General features: G+C 47.4%; 1 protein-coding gene across 1 annotated transcript; it reads right to left on the bottom strand.

Annotated features, from left to right (window-relative positions):
- Positions 1–382: 382 nt before the first annotated feature.
- LGMN (legumain) lies at positions 383–14,466 on the bottom strand. Its single transcript, XM_075844319.1, has 13 exons — positions 14,297–14,466; positions 12,953–13,050; positions 12,450–12,531; positions 12,238–12,323; positions 10,503–10,578; positions 10,207–10,269; positions 9,800–9,866; positions 8,099–8,217; positions 7,593–7,682; positions 6,820–7,020; positions 2,719–2,889; positions 2,366–2,433; positions 383–1,593 (listed from the first exon to the last, which is right to left on the bottom strand). Exons 1-13 carry the CDS (start codon positions 14,438–14,440, stop codon positions 1,551–1,553), a joined length of 1,308 nt encoding a protein of 435 aa, XP_075700434.1. The 5' UTR covers positions 14,441–14,466; the 3' UTR covers positions 383–1,550.
- Between the last annotated feature and the right edge of the window lie 2,200 nt (positions 14,467–16,666).

Here is a 16,666-nt window from a genome sequence, read left to right as displayed (position 1 = left end):
AGCGGTGACATCACTGAGAATGCAGCCTATCCATTCACTAGAGAGCAGTGGTGACATCACTGAGAATGCAGCCTATCCATTCACTAGAGAGCAGCGGTGACAGAGGATGCAGCCTATCCATTCACTAGAGAGCATCGGTGACATCAGAGGATGCTGCTCATCCATTCACTAGAGAGCATCGGTGACATCACTCAGAATGCAGCCGATCCATTCACTACGGAGCAGCGGTGACATCACTGAGAACACAGCCTATCCATTCACTAGAGAGCAGCGGTGACATCACTGAGAACACAGCTTATACATTCACTAGAGAGCAGCGGTGACATCACTGAGAATGCAGCCGATCCAGCAGTTGGAGCAGAAATGAGATAAGAGTCTTGGGCATCATAAAAAGGTTTAATAAGTGCATCAGACACATAAGATGATTCTTGGTTATTATAGGGATATCCGCAGTGTTTATAGTCACGTTTTCTCGCTGCGTTGGGTTTGTAGTTATGTGAAATCCCAAATCCAGAGTTTCAGCCCCCGCCAGCGGTCAGCACAGCGAGTATAAGGACGTGTTAACACAGCGCAGTTTGACAGATTTTCTGTGTGGAAATTCCTCAGCACGCGGATGTTTTGTTGAAATCTTATCCACTTTGTTGCTACTGTGGCATTTCTACGCAGAAAATCCAGTTGGAAATTCCACTGTTAACGCTACGTGGAAAATAATTCAGCCAAAAAAACATTTTCTAATAAAAACCAAATCACTACAAAGTAAAAATCTACACAGAATGTTGAGTAACTTTGCAAATCGTTTGCTTTACTAGTCTTCACTTACATGTCATACTCCAGTCACATCAAGAGCTGCATTCAAAAATCTGCTGACTGCCACAATTGTTGATCCAGCGGACTCTAATAATAAAATGAAGTGATGAGCAACGTGGGAGGTGTTTTTTGGGACCACAGCAGATGTGGTTTAAATTTCCAGGGTCGATAAGTCCTGCAGACATCCTCCCGAAGAGTAACCAGCAGAATTCTGCAGATTTGGATGTGACTAGAGCATAAGACTTTAGTGACTTCACTTTACAATCTAAATCCACATGTAAAATTATGCTTAAAAATCAAGTTTTGATAAGGTTTAGAAACCATTACATATGAAAAGAAAAATCTTCTGGGGGAAGTTCAGGTTAAGAACTGGTGGAATCGTATTTTAAAGACGCAAAATCGGATCAATGTTGGAGCGCCACAGTGCGATAATCAGTCACCTCAGACGGTCCGCAGGTGGCGCCGTGTCAGGACATCAGTTTCCTTATTGGGCAGTGTCTGACCCCGGCCACTGAGGGAGGGGCACGGAGGCGTTGCAGGAAACAATCTCGCTTCTTGCCTTTGTTTACCAGATATATTACTAACTTGATAGTCCTGGGTTATAGGGTGACCGGTCTCCATTGGAGGGGTCACAAGTCTCGTACAGCAGAGCTGATAGTGGGGAGAAGCAGCTGCAGGTAGAAAACGCAGAGAGCGCTGACCATCTCCGGTGACTCTACAGGTGCCGTCTGTTACTTGCTGCGTCAGTGCAGATTATTGCACACATCATCCATAGCCTGCTGGATTCTGCAAAACAGGAGGAAAGTGAATACCAATCCAGAGTATCTCCACCCGTGAACACCAGTTCTCACATTGACGCCACTTTTTATGTAGATTGATTCTCTGTGTACATACATCACTTATCCTGAGTTACATCCTGTATTATACTCCAGAGCTGCACTCACTATTCTTCTGGTGGAGTCACTGTGTACATACATTACATTACTTATCCTGTACTGATCCTGAGTTACATCCTGTATTATACTCCAGAGCTGCGCTCACTATTCTGCTGGTGGGGTCACTATGTACATACATTACATTACTTATCCTGAGCTGATCCTGATTTATATCCTGTATTATACTCCAGAGCTGTATTCTGACAACTCTTGGTGTAGAGACCACTAATACAGTTGCGGTGCTTCCAGAGTCTTGCACGTGCTCAGTTATTTTTAGCCCCTTTATTACACCATTATCCTCAAATACGAGGCTTCCAGCTACGAGGGGCTAGGATTATATTACACCGATATTACAGAACGAGGCAGAAAAAAAAAAAAATTCAAATAAGTTTGAAGTGCATTGTCGCTAATCTCTCGGCGCCGTGTGATGACGTTATATCTGCGCCGCGGTTATAAGTGCTGCCTGAATGAATGATGACCGAGAACTTAGGTTTATGACTAAACAAGCTGTGGGGGAGGGGCAGCCTATATAATACAGAATAGCGAGGAGAACCGGCACGGTGTCTATACCAAATGCATTCTAAAATGTGACTTGTATGAGAAGTAAAGCGGTGGATCGTTACCTTTCCAGGGGGTAACCGGACTCGCACAAGTTCACCAGCGTGTACAGCTGTCTCATGGCATATTCATACTGCAAAAACCAGAGTCATTATTCATCTGATGTTTAGATGTCACATACGTAGATGTTTTGGCTTAAACGCACCCTCCTGGCATTAATATCAAGCAGAAGCTGCAAATTCCACAGCTCCTACAGACTAGTCCTGCATAGTGAATCCCATGTACAGATATAGCAGAGCTCAATCTCTACCCGAGGGCACAGTCTGCTGCTCATTAGCACGTGGCGCGGTGTTGTAATGTCTCATCAAAACAAAGGTACTTCCCCTGGATGGGTCGTGGTGCCCCCTTAATGTCTCACCCTCGGCATGTGCCAGTTGAAGCAGCGCGTCTTGAAGTGCTCAGCGGCCGCGCGGTAACAGGACATGTCGTTGATGGTCACTTGGTCGCTGAGTATTTCGTCCGCCATCTCGTCCGATTCCGTCACCAGGAGAACAATCTTCTTCACCGTTTCTTTTATCAGCGCTTTAGACTGTGAAGCGAGAAGGTGGCAAAATTATGTCAGAAAACTGCACCGTAAAGGGGGCAACTCCATATAGGAAGAGATTTCCCACAGCTCGAAGACCTACAAGCAGCCCCCCGACCCGATACCTCTTAAAGGGGTATTCACGTCTTACAAGGTGAAGTGATATCGCTAGGACGTGCCAACACTTTATGATCAGTGGGGGTCCGACCTCCGGGATCCGCGCAGATACTAAGAATAAAAAGGCTGCCGAGTTGATTTACTGCTGTGGCCCCTTCTACGTTTTCCCTGCATGGCGGCACCCCGACCAGTCCCATTCACTTAAACAGTGACGGGGCTGCCGTGCCGATCTCCATCCTTCTCAGGATCAGTGGTGTTCCCAGGGGGTCAGACCCCCACCGATCATAAGGTGATGGCCTATCCTAACCATCACTTTACGAGATGGGAATGCCCCTTTAAAAGATGAAGGACTTATATACCCAGGTCATATTCTGGGACAACCCTTGCCCATATAACCTATTAGGGCAGATGGATGTCATAGAGGGGTTCCCCTGCTCAGGGCCCCCCCTTATGAGCCAGAGAAGAGACCCGCTAACAGAGAGCAGCTCCCACTCTGCAGACTTGAGCCGTGTATTACATGAACAGTCGGCCATCATGTAATACTACCGGCTGGCGGCAGCTTCCCCCGGTGCAGTCAGCTGGCGGCTCCCATATTAAAAGGGAATGTTTGTGGAGGGACGACCCCAATAAAAAAGGGAAGATCTGGCTCTAGCAGGCCGGGGTGCCCCTCATCAGGAGCCCCTGAAACAGAATGGGGGTTCGCATACATGGCCAACCTTTCCTCAATATCTGGTGGATCCTGCAGATCAGTCAGGAAGAGGCGGGCACCGGGGATGGCACAACGCAGACCCGCCGTCAGGCTCAGGGTAGGTTCACACAGCCTATTGTCGGCAGTTTTTTCAGGCCGTAAACGCCCGAAAAATCGGCGGCAGAACGCCTCCAAACATCTGTCCATTGATTTCAATGGGAATAACGGCGTTATGTTTCGAAGGGCCGTTTTCTTACACGGCGGTTTTTAAAAACGGCCACGAAAAAGAGCAGGTCTCTTCTTGGGACGTTTTTGGAGCAGTTTTTTATTGACTAGAAAACAGAACCAAAAACGGCGGCGAATTGCTTAAAAAAAGTCTGAAAATCAGGAGCGGTTTTCCCATGAACACAGCTCAATATTTTCAGACGTTTTTGATTTGTGTGTGAACAGAGCCTTATGGTCACGTATTCATAATTCGCTTCTTGAGGTCGGTGAATATTGAAGACTCCACCCAAAACAGAATTTTCAGTTTGTGGTTGGAGTTGGGAAAGGGATCGATAGACATTTGTTTCCCATGTGACTGACTTAATGTAAAGTCGCGGCTCCTCGCTGTTTGGCGTAGATAATTGTTTCGCCTGGCTCAGCATTTTTCTGCGGCCGCTTCCCTACGTCAACACTTCCTGTCATCCTCGTATTGATTTTCATAAATGAGGAAGTTGCGAAATGACAATAATACGACTGTAGCGGAATCCGGATTTATCTGCCGGGATCGGTAAACACAAAACCCGCTCGTCATCAGGACATAGCGCCACTCTTAATCCGCCATCCAATAATCCGGAAATTTGTGTTCTGAGCTACGGGATAGCGGTTTCAAGATAGCCATTGGTGGCACAGGGCTTCATCTCCTATCGGCTTCATCCGCTTATTTTTACGTGTGGCCGCCCACGACAATGTGGCCTCCGAAAGAAAACCAAGCATCGCTGTCAGGAGATGAAGTGCCGCGTCCACCAGTCGTGCGGCTGCCGCTTCCTTATAGACTTCACTGATTGGACATTGTTGATCTATCCTAGTAATATGCCACCAATATCTATCCAAACGCTTTAAAGGGCCAGCGTCCAGTTTTATGTAAAGACAGGTTGCTCATTGTGTAATAAAAAAAAAAAAGGAGTTCTGTAACTTTCAAAGACTTTGTGTTTTAATCTCTCACAATTTCCAAGAGCCCTGCTTGCCATCAGGGAGTAGAAACTTTCTTATTTATATCCAGAGGACAAAATCCCATCATAATCCTGTTTAACTGATAACAATTTGCAAAAAGTCTTCATTATATAATGAGGATTAAAGTGTAACAAAACCTTTGAAATGTCAGAGGTTTTGATCGGTGGGGGTTCGAGCACCGAGACCCCCACCGATCGCTAAAAATCAAGCGGCAGCAGTGCTCGGGTGGCCGCAGTGACTCTTCGTTTCGGCTTTCATTGGAGCGGTATACGGGCTCAGTAGAAGATCTAGGAGCACATACACCGCTCGTCTGGCTTTACAAGGAGCGCTGATCAGAAACTAAGACGCACAGCGCTTATCCGAGCAATCCTGCAGCTTCCTTATAGCGGTCGGTGGAGGCCTCAGTGCTCGGACCCCTGGACAGGTCAAACGCTTTTGAAAGTTTAGTTACCCTTTAACCCCTTCCCGACAGGTGACATATCCATACGTCATAGGTGGGTAGAGGAAGTATGGAACGAGCTCACGGAGTGAACCTGCTCCATACGATGCGGGTGCCGGCTGTATGTTACAGCCGACACTTCACAGTAAAGAGTGGGCTCGAGCGCGATCCCGCTCGTTTAACCCGTTAAATGCTGCGGTCAATAAATAGCGACCGTGGCATTTAAAAGTTAGAGAGAGGGGGGGGGGGGGGGGGCAACACCTCTAGCAGTGAAATCACGGGGTGGCGATGGTTGCTATGGCTGCCTAATGAAGGTCCGCCATCTCTGTGCTCTTACTAAGCCCTGCCACCGGCAGAAAGACGATATACTGCAATACATTAGTATTGCAGTAGATCGTGCAAGCGATCCAACGAGCGCTGGTTGAAGTCCCCTAGGGGGAATATAAAAAAATATTAAAAAAAATTGCTAAAATAAAAAAGTTTTTTTTTGTGTAAAAAAATAAATAAAAAAACCCTTTTCCCATTTCCCCCCCAGAGCATAGCAAAAAAAAAAAAAAACATAATTGGTATCGCCGCGTCAGTAAAAGTCTGAACTATTACAATATATCATCATTTATCCCGCACGGTGAACGCCCGTGAAAAAAAAAAGAAAGAAAAATTGTAAACGCCGGAATCACCTCGTCTCCCACAACAAATGGAATAAAAAGTGATCAAAACGTCGCATGTACCCCAACATGGTGTCATTAAAAACCACAGCTTATCCCGCAAAAAATAAGCCCTCGTACCACTTAATCGACGGAAAAATAAAAAAAACATATGGATTTCGGAATTTGGCGACGCAGAATACATTTTCGGTTTTACACTTAGGTTTTTACTTGTAAAAGTAGTAAAATATAGAAAAACCTACACATATTTGGTATCGCTGTAATCATATTGACCCAAAGAATAAAGTTAACATGTTGTTTTAATTGCACAGTGAATTCCGTAAAAAACGGCGCGCAAAAAACAATGGAGGAATCGCTGTTTTTTTCATTTTCTACCCCACAAATAATTTTTTCCCTGTTTTCTAGTACATTATATGGCAAAATAAATGATGCTACAAAAAACTACAACTCGTCCCGCAAAAATCAAGCCCTCATAGGACTAGATCGACGGAAAAATTAAAAAAGTTATGGCTTATGGAAGGAGGGGAGGAAAAAAATGAAAATTAAAAACTGAAAAAGGGCTGCGGTGGGAAGGGGTTAATGACTATTTCCAGGAGACTCGGCTGAGTGATCTTAGATCCCTACATAGGAAAGACACCAGGTAATAGCCATAGAAATCTGCCATTCAGGACTCTAGTAAAGCTGGATGACAACCCTCGTGCGTTACATTGCGACCGTACAGATCACCGCCCGGTTGGAGCGTCTCCCGGCCTTCACGTGCTTCTTCCTGTGCTCCGGTTTTCTCAGACGTGTCAGTGTCGGGTTTCTCTTACCTCCTGGAGGGACTTGATTCTTGCCAGAATATCCCGCGCCTCCGTGATGTCATTAGTGGCCATAAATCTTTTTTTCAGGATGGCCATAGGGACATCTGGGCTCGGAGTCAAATCCATCTGTTTAACTGGCTCTAAGCGAAGACGAGGGGCGGCTGTTTTACCGCTGCCTTGAAACTGCTTCACCTTCATGTGGGAGATGGTCTGTGAACAGAAAAACATAAGCAGGGGAAGCTGGTCAGACCGGGTGCGGAGTAGATCGCAAGCTCTGCGGACAATTATTTGAATCGTGGTCTGACCAATTGCTAAAAATTCTATCCAGCGGTCTCCTAATTAAAAGGGGTTGTACAGGATTAGAAAAGCGGCTGCTTTTTACAAAAACAGCGCCACACCTGTCCATAGGTTGTGTGTGGTATTGCAGCCTAGCCACATTAATTTCTATGCAGCTGAACTGCAATACCTGCCACAACCACCGTCTGGTGTGACGCTGTTTTTTTGGAATAAAGCAGTCATGTTTTTTCTAAATCTGTACAACCCCTTTAAATCTATTCCTGGGAAAGCTGGGTGACAACCAATATGGTGACCATTACAGCAGTTGCCACCCACCTTCTCCAAAACAGCAAATCTGTCCTTATGTCGGTGATAGATCACTGGGTGGTGACTACTGCTGATGTACATTGGTGGCCATATTGGCGGTCACCCAGATTTATTAGAAACGGATGCAACTAGAACCGCAGAATAGAAATTTTGGGAAGCCAAAATATTTTGTGTCTCACCCGGTTCCCATACTGCATCACGTGACTGGTGTTGGTGTGTTGCTTGACCAGGGCAAACTGTTGGTGTAAAGTCTCGATCGTCAAATCCTCCTGAAAAATAAAAAGGAGAAAAACTATTGTAGTTTTCATTTTTCAGGGGTGTTACACTGGCCATAGAAATGTTTGCAACCAGTTTGGTACGGCTCCGATGGATTTAAAAAAACCAGAACGCAACTTTGCTAAATATTCTTGATTAGAATTCTCCTACCGTTTTGTGTATACAGCCCCTATGTAGCTCTATGTGTCTCCATGGTTACAGACTACAAAGAAAACTTGTAGTCTGATCCTGCAATCATGAGTTACTCCAGGATCAGACTACACAGGGCTTATTTGTTGTCTGTAACCATGCAGACATACAGGTTTGGAGAGGAACTGTATACACAAAACGACAGGAGATTGTTTAATCAATGCTATTTGCGTCATTTATTATGCAAGTGTGCCTATAACCGGTTGTAAGCGAGACTCACCACATCGGAGTCCTCCATCCAGCTGACGCTGTACAGATCTCCCAGGTAAGTGTCTCTCTCATCGTCATAGTAACAGGCGTACGACGACTCGTGAGGATTGGCCGCGGTGGTTGCGTAGGCTGTAAATACACACAACGCATTGTCCGTTACATGGAGAAATTTAACCCCGTATGGTTCTGGTCTTGTGAAATTCAATCATTAAATTCTGCGATAGAAAAGTTTGCCGGATTATCAGACTTTCTGGATTATCGGATGCCGAATTAAAGGAATTACAGTGTGTGCACATTTATTAACTTTTTTGTGTGTGTAATATTAGAGAGTTTGTCTTGAAAACAACAGGTCTAATCGGGGGTCACTGTGGGAGCAGAATCCCGAAAATCATATGACCGCGAAGCGTAGGAGGTCACGAGTCGCTTTCAGAAAACAAAACGGGTTAGAAAACCGTCCCACAGAATCCTGCGCCAGTTTCACTTCCGCAATCGGTGATCTACAAGTGGGGGATGACGGGGTTAGATCACAGGGTGCAGACATCTGGAACTGGCGGTATGACGAGGGGTGGAAGCGAAAGGAGAACATGAAGTGCGATGTGGTCGCCAAAGATGAAAACTATAGAGACGCCCATACAGTAGAGGGACAATAATCCAGCAGCCTCAGGACTGCCAAAGAACTGGATTATTGGATATTCCGGACAATCGGACGCCGATGTTATGCAGGCAGACGGAATATTTACTTACCCGCCGCCCGAAGAACAGGATGAAACCCCCGACGCCTCACACACGCGGCCGTGCACTTGTGGCCGTATACAAACCGCTTCATCTCTTTGGCTGTGTTCACATGGAGTTTTTTGCAGGAGGAAAATTCCTCCTGAAAAAACTGCTCCAGATGTTTTTTGCAGTGGTTTGACAAAAACTCGTCAAAACACTCGTCGAGGCGTTTTTTTCCTCTTTCTGACTGATTGAAATGGGATTTTGGAGGCGGAAACCACCTCATGATGGGTCATGTCACTTCTTTTTACCGCGACGCGTTTTTTCCGCTCGCGGTAAAACAAAAACTCGTCCGCCTCCCATTGAAATCAATGGGAGGCATTTTCGGGTGGTTTTTGACGAGTTTTGCGGAGCGGTTTCCACGCCAAAAAAGACTTCGTGAACAGGGCCTTTGGGCGAGTTTTTTGGTGCCGATTTTGACCCGGAAACAGCACCAAAAACAGTCCGAAATTGTCTCCTGGAAAAAGCAAGCGTCGTGCTCTTTCTTCCCGCGTCTCCGCCTCGGACCTCCCATTGACATCAATGGGATGTAGAGAAAGCGGGTTTCGCTTCGTTTTTTTTTTGCCTGCGCCTCTCAACGGCCAGGGCCGAAAAACGGCACCAAAAAAGTGCGGCAAAGCGCAGGCATGTCAAAATCTGCCGCAAAAGTCCTGAAGGAATTTGAGGCAGATATTTCTGCCTGCAAAAAAACTCAGTGTGAACAGAACCTTATGCTGGATTATATGGACAGCGCCAGATTAAAAGTAGTGACTCCTCGGTCTTCAAAACAAAGCGATAGGATTGTATTTTATGTCGTCTTCCTGGAGATTTTCAACCCGTACAGAAAAATGTATATGAACGTCCGATAATCCAGAAGATTTGATAATCCAGCATGTCAATTCTTGTTATTGGTGGAATAATCAAATTCTAGACTACAATAAGTCAGCACTGCACCCACCATTAATGTTATTGGGGAGATGGTTCATCATGGAGCCGGACTCACAGGCCTCAATATACAGAACCAACTGCGGAGGAAAAAAGGCAAGAAATGTGAAGAAACTAATGAAAAATGAAAGGACGGGTCGAGTCGTATATAATGGATGAAAATTGAGGGGTTCTCCACAGGATCGGTGATAAGTGTCCTATAGCCGGGGGTCCCCAGTACAAACAGAACGGCAGTTCACGCATGCACGGCGGCGGCTCCATTCACTCTCTACGGGCCGGCCAGACATAACCGTGTAGAGCGATGCTAGCCCCTGTCTGAGGAGCTGTGGGACGCCCCCCCCCCCGTGACTGGTCATACCATGCGCAAAAGTGGACGACCCCCGTAACTATTACATGTGACTGTACGGACGAGGCCGTTACCTTTCTGTATTTCTTGTTTTCGTACATGTACTGAATGGTTTCGTTGAGATCCTGGACGTGCAGCTGCGACAGAAGACACGGGTTACATACAAATATACAAGAGAACCAAACCAAATAACGGTCAACCGGAATCCAATATTTTGGTTTCACTGCTGTTTAAGTCCGGAAGGGGTTAATAAAATCTGCGGCTTATACTGGTTTCATTTCTGGATTCTCTACATCTGGACGGCAAACACATAATACAACTCTCGTCCCAGCTGAAACCGAGCAGGAAGTGGGGGGCGGGGGGCGCTTACGTCATCATTGGGGAAAGCCAGCAGTCCGGGCGCTCCGTGGTCCGTGAAATAGACGAAAACATTGTCGTTGGGTCCGCTGAAAAGGACAAAGGGGACAGGATCACGTGATACAATATCGTAGAGCTGATAAAGCCGCCATATAAATGACAAATCAGTGGGTTCGGCCGACATACGTCTGACGTGTATAGGAGGTGTGGATCGGGCATGTTGGATTCCTACATGCCCGATCCTTGCTTGCATGGAGATAAAACCGCTGCCGGTGGCTTTCTCCCTGTTGAGACCACACGTGTGCTCCGCCGAGCGCGCACCAGTATTTTGGAGGAACAGCTGCCGGCCGAACGATCAACCAACAGATATCTGAAAGTGCGGCCAGTCTGGCACAATATTTACGGCGTTCATCGTGCGGTAAAAACTTTATTCTGCGGGTCGTTTTTTTAGGTTTTACCACTTTAACAAGGAAAAAACTATTTAAAATAAAGAATAGTTGTGTCGCCATATTCTGAGAGCCAGAGCGTTCTTATTTTTTGCGGGGTGAGATGTAGTTTTTGTTGGTACCATTTTGGGGTACATGCGACTTTTTAATCCATTTTTTGGGGGGAGCTAAGGACTAAAAAAAAAAAAACGGAATTCTGGCGCTTTTAATGAATTGTTTTACGCCATTCACCGGGCGGGTTAAATGACGTTATAATTAAAACAGTTCAGACTTTTACGGCTGCAGCGAAACCAGTTCTGTAACTTTATTTTTTAACATTACTTTAGGAAAAAATAAAATAGCAATAAAAGTAAAAAAAAAAACATTTTTTTTTTTTTTTTTTATCTTTTAATATAATTTTATTTTTTTTACATAAAAACAAACACTTTAACTGTATTTTAGTTTCCCGCCAGGAAACTTGAACCAGCGAACCGCAGGATCGCTTGCACTACTAACGTATAACGGTATATCGCGATTTTTACAGAGGCCGCTAATAAGCCCTGCAGGGGTGTAGTACGAGCACAAGGATGGCAGATCTGAGGCCTTCATTAGGCTCCCAACTGCCATGACAACCATTGGCACCTCGCGATTTTGTAGCGGGGTTGGCAATGCCCTCTATTGACAGTGGCATCTAAGTGGTTAAATGGGTGGAACCAAAGATCTCTTTGATTCCGCCCATTGCAGTGAGGCGTCAGAGCCGACACCCGCTCAGCCCGGGAGCCCGCTCCATACTTTCCGTTGGTGGCGACCCCATACACGTACGTGACATGTCGCCATAAACGTCTGATGGATCTTCACTTCTACAGGAGTTACGTTTCTGTAAGGGAGAGATCCAGCTCTACATTTATTCTCTGCGCAGGATACGGCGGCCGCGTCACCAGGCGCGTTTAGGGTCTGGTGAACCCCATTCTGGAGACCCGAATCCATCAGACATTCATGGCATCTAGATCCACCTCCGCAGCCGTCCGCAATTACGGAAGCGCCTATAGACTTCTATGGGGAGACCGTGACGCAATCGCGGACAAGAATAAGACACGTTCTATATTTTTCCGATCACTTCTATTGCCCTGACACAAATCCGTAAATATACGAAAAGGAGTCCGCGGCCAATAGAAATGAACGGGTCCGCGGATTATCCTTAATTCCGAATGAACAATACGGTCGTGTGCACGTGGCCTAAGAGCGGGGGAGGGGGGGGGCACTTATTGTTTCGCGGTCCGTTAGGTCGGGGTCTAGGATCCGGTGATATATTTATCATCAAACCTTTGAATGACTTTCCCCGATCCCTTCCCCTTGACGGCTTTGGAGTCCCCTTTCAGGACGGCCAGGAAGTTCTCAGGGGTGACGTCCTAGAGAGGAACGAGAATAAAATAATCACTAAAACAATGAATTTATTCCCTGGGGGGTAAACAAAGTTATAATTTCTGCAGCTCGTTAATCTCTTAAAGAAACAGCGCTGATATTTTATAACTCACGTCTCCGGTATAGTCCTTCAGCACCCCGGCGTACACGTCCGTCCCGTTGGGTCTGTTGATGACGATGCCCTTGGTTGGGTTTCTGCAAATGACAAGGACATAATACATTACACAGACAGTATGTGGTGCTTCCGCCCTCGCACCCCCCCGGGGGTTCCCCTCACTACTGCTAAGGAGTGGCGGCCATCTTGTTTTCACTCCCGTGCGATGGAAGACCAGACGAGTGTTTGACTTGGGTCATAGATTGGAGATTTGCATATCTGTGCTCTATGGTGTCGGGCTCCGCGGACAGGACGTGTGGGGGTGACGCACATTCCCTTTTGATGGGAAATAATATTGAATAACTTTGAGTATTAATTCAGAGCAGTGGAGACCCCCATATCCCGGGACCGAACACTCCCTGGTCATTTAGCTCCAGTCCTGCAATATAAACCACGACCAGCTTTCACATCGGTATTGAACGATACAAGATGGCCGCTGCGTTGCGATACGTTTACACTTACTGCTCATTGTTGGCAATGTCGTCATACATCATCATGACGATCTGCTCATCGGGGATCCCGTTCTTCTTGACTATTTGGTAAGCGTGGCACAGGTCAGCCTGAAGAAAAGAAGGGAAGGAAAAAACACTAGATGTAAACAAGAACTTTCCATTCACTGACAGCAAGCAGAAATTCTTGAAAATGGAGGAATTGAAAAACTATATTACGTGTGCTGATTACTATGGAAAAAGTTTCTGTGGTTTCTTTGCATGAGAAAAAGAAAAACCTGTAAAAACCCTGCAGGACGAGCGGCGTAAGGTGAAGGCACACGGCAGGAACGTCGCTCCGAAACTAAACTGAGCGCTGTCAATCTGGGATATTCAGCCGCACCAGAAGAGGCATTACATCAGTCACCGCTCAAAGACGACACCACAGGGTATTCACCACCACCAGGAGCGACGCGACCTCGCCACCACCAGGAGCGACGCGACCTCGCCACCACCAGGAGCGACGCGACCTCGCCACCACCAGGAGCGACGCGACCTCGCCACCACCAGGAGCGACGCGACCTCGCCACCACCAGGAGCGACGCGACCTCGCCACCACCAGGAGCGACGCGACCTCGCCACCACCAGGAGCGACGCGACCCTATTACTCCCTTTAGGGGACTGGCTCAAGATCCATTTACACAGGTCAATGATCGGGCGATCAGCTCAATCCCGATCACTGGCCAATGTAAACATATCAGCGATCAGCAAACGATCGCTAGTCGGCTGATCGCGTATATTAAGCAGCCTATAGAACCGTCATTGTCATGTAAACATGGGATGTGCCGCCGAGAACATGCAAACTATATGGGGACCAAATGATTGATTGTTCGTCCCCATACAATTTGGATGGGTCCGTGAAAAAGGACTTTTAAACGAGCGCCGATCGACTTGTTACATCGGCGATCGTTAAGGGCAGAAATCTGCCATGTAAAGCTGCCTACCCCGCTCCGGTGCGATCAACGCGTCAGGTCTGCCCAGTAACGTGCCACTTGGCTGGATTACAACTCTCAGCATTGAGAAGTGGATTAGTCACCTGTAATCGCTGCTATTTCGAGATACTTGAGATGAGCACAAGCTCCAGATCCCACGTCCTCCGAGTGCAACGCGGCAGAAGTACAAGAGTCAAGTATTAACCTCAACCGACCGCAGGAGTCAAGTATTAAAGAGAGGCGCGCCCCCCCCCCCCCCCCACTCCTCGGGTTATACAATAGGTGCTCTTGTTGTAGGGTGATTGTGTCATGCCCCGCCCCCACCGAAACAGCGCTGGAATATTTCTTAAAGGTGCAGCCTGATTATTTGCAAGTGTGTGCGTCACCTGATGCCTGTAGTTGTACCAGCCGTTGGAGCCGGCCACCAGGACCACCCAGTGTTTGCCGCCATCTTCTGGTTCCTCGATGGGCATCGCTGTGGACAGAGCCACCAGGCCCAGCAGCAGAGTCGTGGGAATCATCATCATCATCAACCTGCGGAGATATAAGATACAGGGTTACTGCTTATAAAGACGTCAGAAAAATTATTCTCTGGGTGACTGCCAATATGGCCAGTATAACCGGTAACCCAGGGCTTGTCACCCAACTCTCTCACACCCCTGAATGGCCAATATGCCGCTCAGGAGTCCGGGAAAGCTGGGTGGCAAGACTTGCAGAACCGGTCATGTAGATTGGTTGACAAAAACAAGAAATCGCCCAGCTTTGCAGTGATATTTATTCCAGTCCTGTAAACTAGGAAGATTCCTTTCAGGGCTCCATAAAAGTTGGGTGACAATCCCTGTGGGGGGTGTAATAGGCAAAAAAAGTACCCAGCTTTCCTAGAAACTTTAGATTTATTTTTTTACAGGATGATTTGCTATATTAGAGATGAATGCGATTGAATTCCGTCCAGTCAGTGTCACTCGTGGGCTGTCATGTGGACAATCACAAGTTCTACATTCTGGAGGTTCAGATCCTACAGAGGTCACATTGTATCTGCTGAAGCGGCCGGAAGACTAAAGTCCAGACATAGAAGGAGAGATCTGCGTCCTGCAGGCCGCGTTCACACTGTACCACTCCAAGATTAGGACACAATTGCGCAATGACGAGAGTTTACACGCAGCAACTATATACAGTCAGCACGTCTCTGCCCAACCAGTCTCCTCTCACTATCGGGATGACGGTGATTAAAGGGACAGACGCAAAAAAACTTCCATTGGTCATAAGGGATCGTACCAGCCGGAGATCTCCGGACAATCAGAGAATCTACGAGATCACCACAAATCACAGCAAAAGAAAAGAATCTCACAACTCGTGACCACAGCAGGAAACCGGCGCAGTTATCACCCGCTGACGTCTTACTAGTCACCGACTGAGACATTACTGCCAGTATACCCACACGTATCCACTGTACCACTGTATCTAAGCCTCTCACATGTGATACTGTCTGCTGAGCCTCTGTATCTAATCCTATCATGTGTGATACTGTCTGCTGAGCCTCCGTATCTAATCCTATCATGTGTGATACTGTCTGCTGAGCTGTGTATCTAATCCTATCATGTGTGATACTGTCTGCTGAGCTGTGTATCTAATCCTATCATGTGTGATACTGTCTGCTGAGCTGTGTATCTAATCCTATCATGTGTGATACTGTCTGCTGAGCTGTGTATCTAATCCTATCATGTGTGATACTGTCTGATGAGCCTCTGTATCTAATCCTATCGTGTGTGATACTGTCTGCTGAGCTGTGTATCTAATCCTATCGTGTGTGATACTTTTTTTTAGGGGGATGTGTGAATTCCTTTACTGGCAGACGTAACATTACTGGAGACTACCACACAGAGGATGATGATGAGGATGATGATGATGATGATGATTTGGGTATTTCCAGTCTTTGGCATCCGTTACTTTGCTGAGATCTGTTCGCAACATGTAGATCCTTGCAGGGAAATAACAATTATTCATCGTATTCTCGGAGCTCTTATAAACCAGCAGCGGCGATAATTGGGTCAGTTTGGAAATGATCATGTGACTAGAAATGATGAGGTGGTAGCCGGAGCCACATGGAACGCCCACCACAGCCGGAGCCACATGGAACGCCCACCGCAGCCACATGGAACGCCCACCGCAGCCACATGGAACGCCCACCGCAGCCACATGGAACGCCCACCGCAGCCACATGGAACGCCCACCGCAGCCACATGGAACGCCCACCGCAGCCACATGGAACGCCCACCGCAGCCACATGGAACGCTCACCGCAGCCACATGGAACGCTCACCGCAGCCACATGGAACGCCCACCACAGCCAGAGCCACATGGAACGCCCACCACAGCCAGAGCCACATGGAACGCCCACCACAGCCAGAGCCACATGGAACGCCCACCACAGCCAGAGCCACATGGAACGCCCACCACAGCCAGAGCCACATGGAACGCCCACCACAGCCAGAGCCACATGGAACGCCCACCACAGCCAGAGCCACATGGAACGCCCACCACAGCCAGAGCCACATGGAACGCCCACCACAGCCAGAGCCACATGGAACGCCCACCACAGCCAGAGCCACATGGAACGCCCACCACAGCCAGAGCCACATGGAACGCCCACCACAGCCGGAGCCACCCACTGTTGGACCCTCCCTGGACTCCATACTCCACAATGACATAAAGCAACCCGCACCTACAGACAAGCCCACATGTAGCAGTTCTATTGCA

This window comes from Rhinoderma darwinii, chromosome 12 (assembly GCF_050947455.1).
Source record: "Rhinoderma darwinii isolate aRhiDar2 chromosome 12, aRhiDar2.hap1, whole genome shotgun sequence".
Taxonomy (NCBI): Eukaryota; Metazoa; Chordata; class Amphibia; order Anura; family Rhinodermatidae; genus Rhinoderma; species Rhinoderma darwinii.
This window is presented reverse-complemented; position numbering and strand designations above follow the sequence as displayed.

Coding starts and splice junctions, on each gene's coding strand:
- LGMN (XM_075844319.1), bottom strand. CDS start 14,440: ATGATGATGATGATTCCCACGACTCTGCTGCTGGGCCTGGTGGCTCTG. Junction 7,683..8,098: donor GGATGGAGGACTCCGATGTG/GTGAGTCTCGCT, acceptor TTTATTTTTCAG/GAGGATTTGACGATCGAGAC. Junction 2,434..2,718: donor TCAACTGGCACATGCCGAGG/GTGAGACATTAA, acceptor TGGTTTTTGCAG/TATGAATATGCCATGAGACA.